The following is a 1,916-nucleotide window of genomic DNA, read 5'->3' on the forward strand; positions in this document are numbered from 1 at the left end:
GGCCCTCGAGGTGACTCGGAGACTGCGCTGTGGTGTACCATGTCACGCGCCTCTTGGACCGCACGACACGCGAGCAGTGGGAGAACTTTGTTGGCGCCACGCGCGACTATCCCACATTCACGAAGCTCGAAGAGTTCCTGACGACTCGTATGCGGGCGCTCGAGCGGATAGAGAATACGACGACTCAACCTGGTTCCAGCTCAGTAACTCCACCAACGAAGAAGACGGCTGCTCATCAGTCTGCTCATCAGGTCGATACAACATACCCGTGCGACTGCTGCGGAGCGCAGCATTTTATCGTGACGTGCAGCAAGTTCCGGGCGCTATCACCATACGAGCGGCACACGGTGGCGATACAGAGGCGGTTGTGCTTCAATTGCCTGGGACGTCATGGTGTGCGCGCATGCAAGTCTCAGAGAGGCTGTAAGACCTGCTCAGGGCGGCACCATACCATGCTGCACGGTACACAGGCAGCCTCATCGGCAGCTCAGACGTCCGGTGGGTCATCGGCCACTCCCGCTAATTGAAGAGTCGGTGCAGTCGTCGAGACCAGCTCACCCGTCCGCTCACCCTGCTCGACTCTACTCGCCACAGCCTTGGCATCAGTCAACTCATCGCCAACGCATCACTCAGCGCGCCTGCTCATTGACACCGGATCCGAGCTCACCTTCGTCTCGGAGAATCTCACTCGGCAGCTCAACATCCCTCGTCAACACTCAGGCATTCTCATCACTGGAATTGCAGGCAAGGAGTGTACTCGGACACGAGGAGTCGTGTCACTCACGTTATGCTCGATGCATTCCAACGCAGCTGCCACAATTCAAGCTCATGTCCTCCGGACAGTTACATCAATCTTACCATCGTTCGAGGCGGAACCGGAGGAATGGCCGCATCTCAAGGACTTGGCATTAGCCGATCCTGACTTTCTCATTCCGCGGCCAGTTGACATCCTCATCGGCGCAGACGCTTACGGGCAAATCATCAAGCCCAATATCATTCGGCATTCTCCACTCATGCCGATAGTGCAACTCTCCATTTTCGGATGGCTCGTTCTTGGACCAGTCAATAGGGAAGCAACACGCACATCAACGCACCATGCTTCTACTCAAGTCAACGAGGATGCTCTCAACGAGTTACTGACAAAATTCTGGGTTCAAGAGGAGGTGCCTACTCACGATGTCAACCAACTCACTCCTGACGAGCAGAGGTGCGAAGAGCACTTCAAGGCCACACACTCTCGTGATTCTTCAGGGAGGTACGTCGTCAGGATTCCGCTCAAATCACCAGTATATCTTCTGGGTGACTCGTACCACGTCGCCCATCAGTGCCTCAAGGGACTACGCAGACGATTCTCAAGGGATGTGAACTATCAACGTCTCTATCAACAATTCATGATGGAGTACGAGACACTCAACCACATGACGAAGGCATCATCCATCTCCAGTCGTCGCTCACACTTCTACCTGCCACATCACGGTGTTCTCAAGCCTGACAGTACAACAACGAAGCTGCGAGTCGTATTTAATGGCTCCAGCGCATCAACATCGGGCTACTCTGCTAACGACCTCATGTATACTGGAGCGAAATTGCATCTGAATATCTCAGATGTTCTCCTCTGGATACGAAGACACCGTCACATTTTCGCTACGGACATCACCAAGATGTACAGGCAGATCAAGATTCACAAGGATGACTGGGAGTTGCAGCGAATACTCTGGATGGACAATCAACTCAATGAAGTGCCATATCATCTGACAACCGTCACCTACGGGACAAAGGCCGCGCCGTTCTTGGCCGTACGGACGCTATTACAATTAGCAGAGGACGAAGGGCATAACTATCCACTGGCCGTGCCATCCATCACTCATGGCAGGTATGTCGATGACATATTTGGTGGTGCAGATACGATTCAACAA

General features: G+C 53.5%; 1 protein-coding gene across 1 annotated transcript; it reads left to right on the forward strand.

Moving 5' to 3' along the window:
• Positions 1-452: 452 nt before the first annotated feature.
• On the forward strand, positions 453-1,873 carry LOC105556156 (the record flags this gene model as incomplete). Its single annotated transcript, XM_012003229.1, has 2 exons — positions 453-498; positions 595-1,873. Coding segments are annotated over exons 1-2 (1,325 nt in total), but the record flags the coding sequence as incomplete, so codon positions are not given.
• Between the last annotated feature and the right edge of the window lie 43 nt (positions 1,874-1,916).

Source organism: Vollenhovia emeryi, unplaced genomic scaffold (genome assembly GCF_000949405.1).
Source record: "Vollenhovia emeryi isolate VEMERY1.0 unplaced genomic scaffold, V.emery_V1.0 DF940281.1, whole genome shotgun sequence".
NCBI classification, from domain to species: Eukaryota; Metazoa; Arthropoda; class Insecta; order Hymenoptera; family Formicidae; genus Vollenhovia; species Vollenhovia emeryi.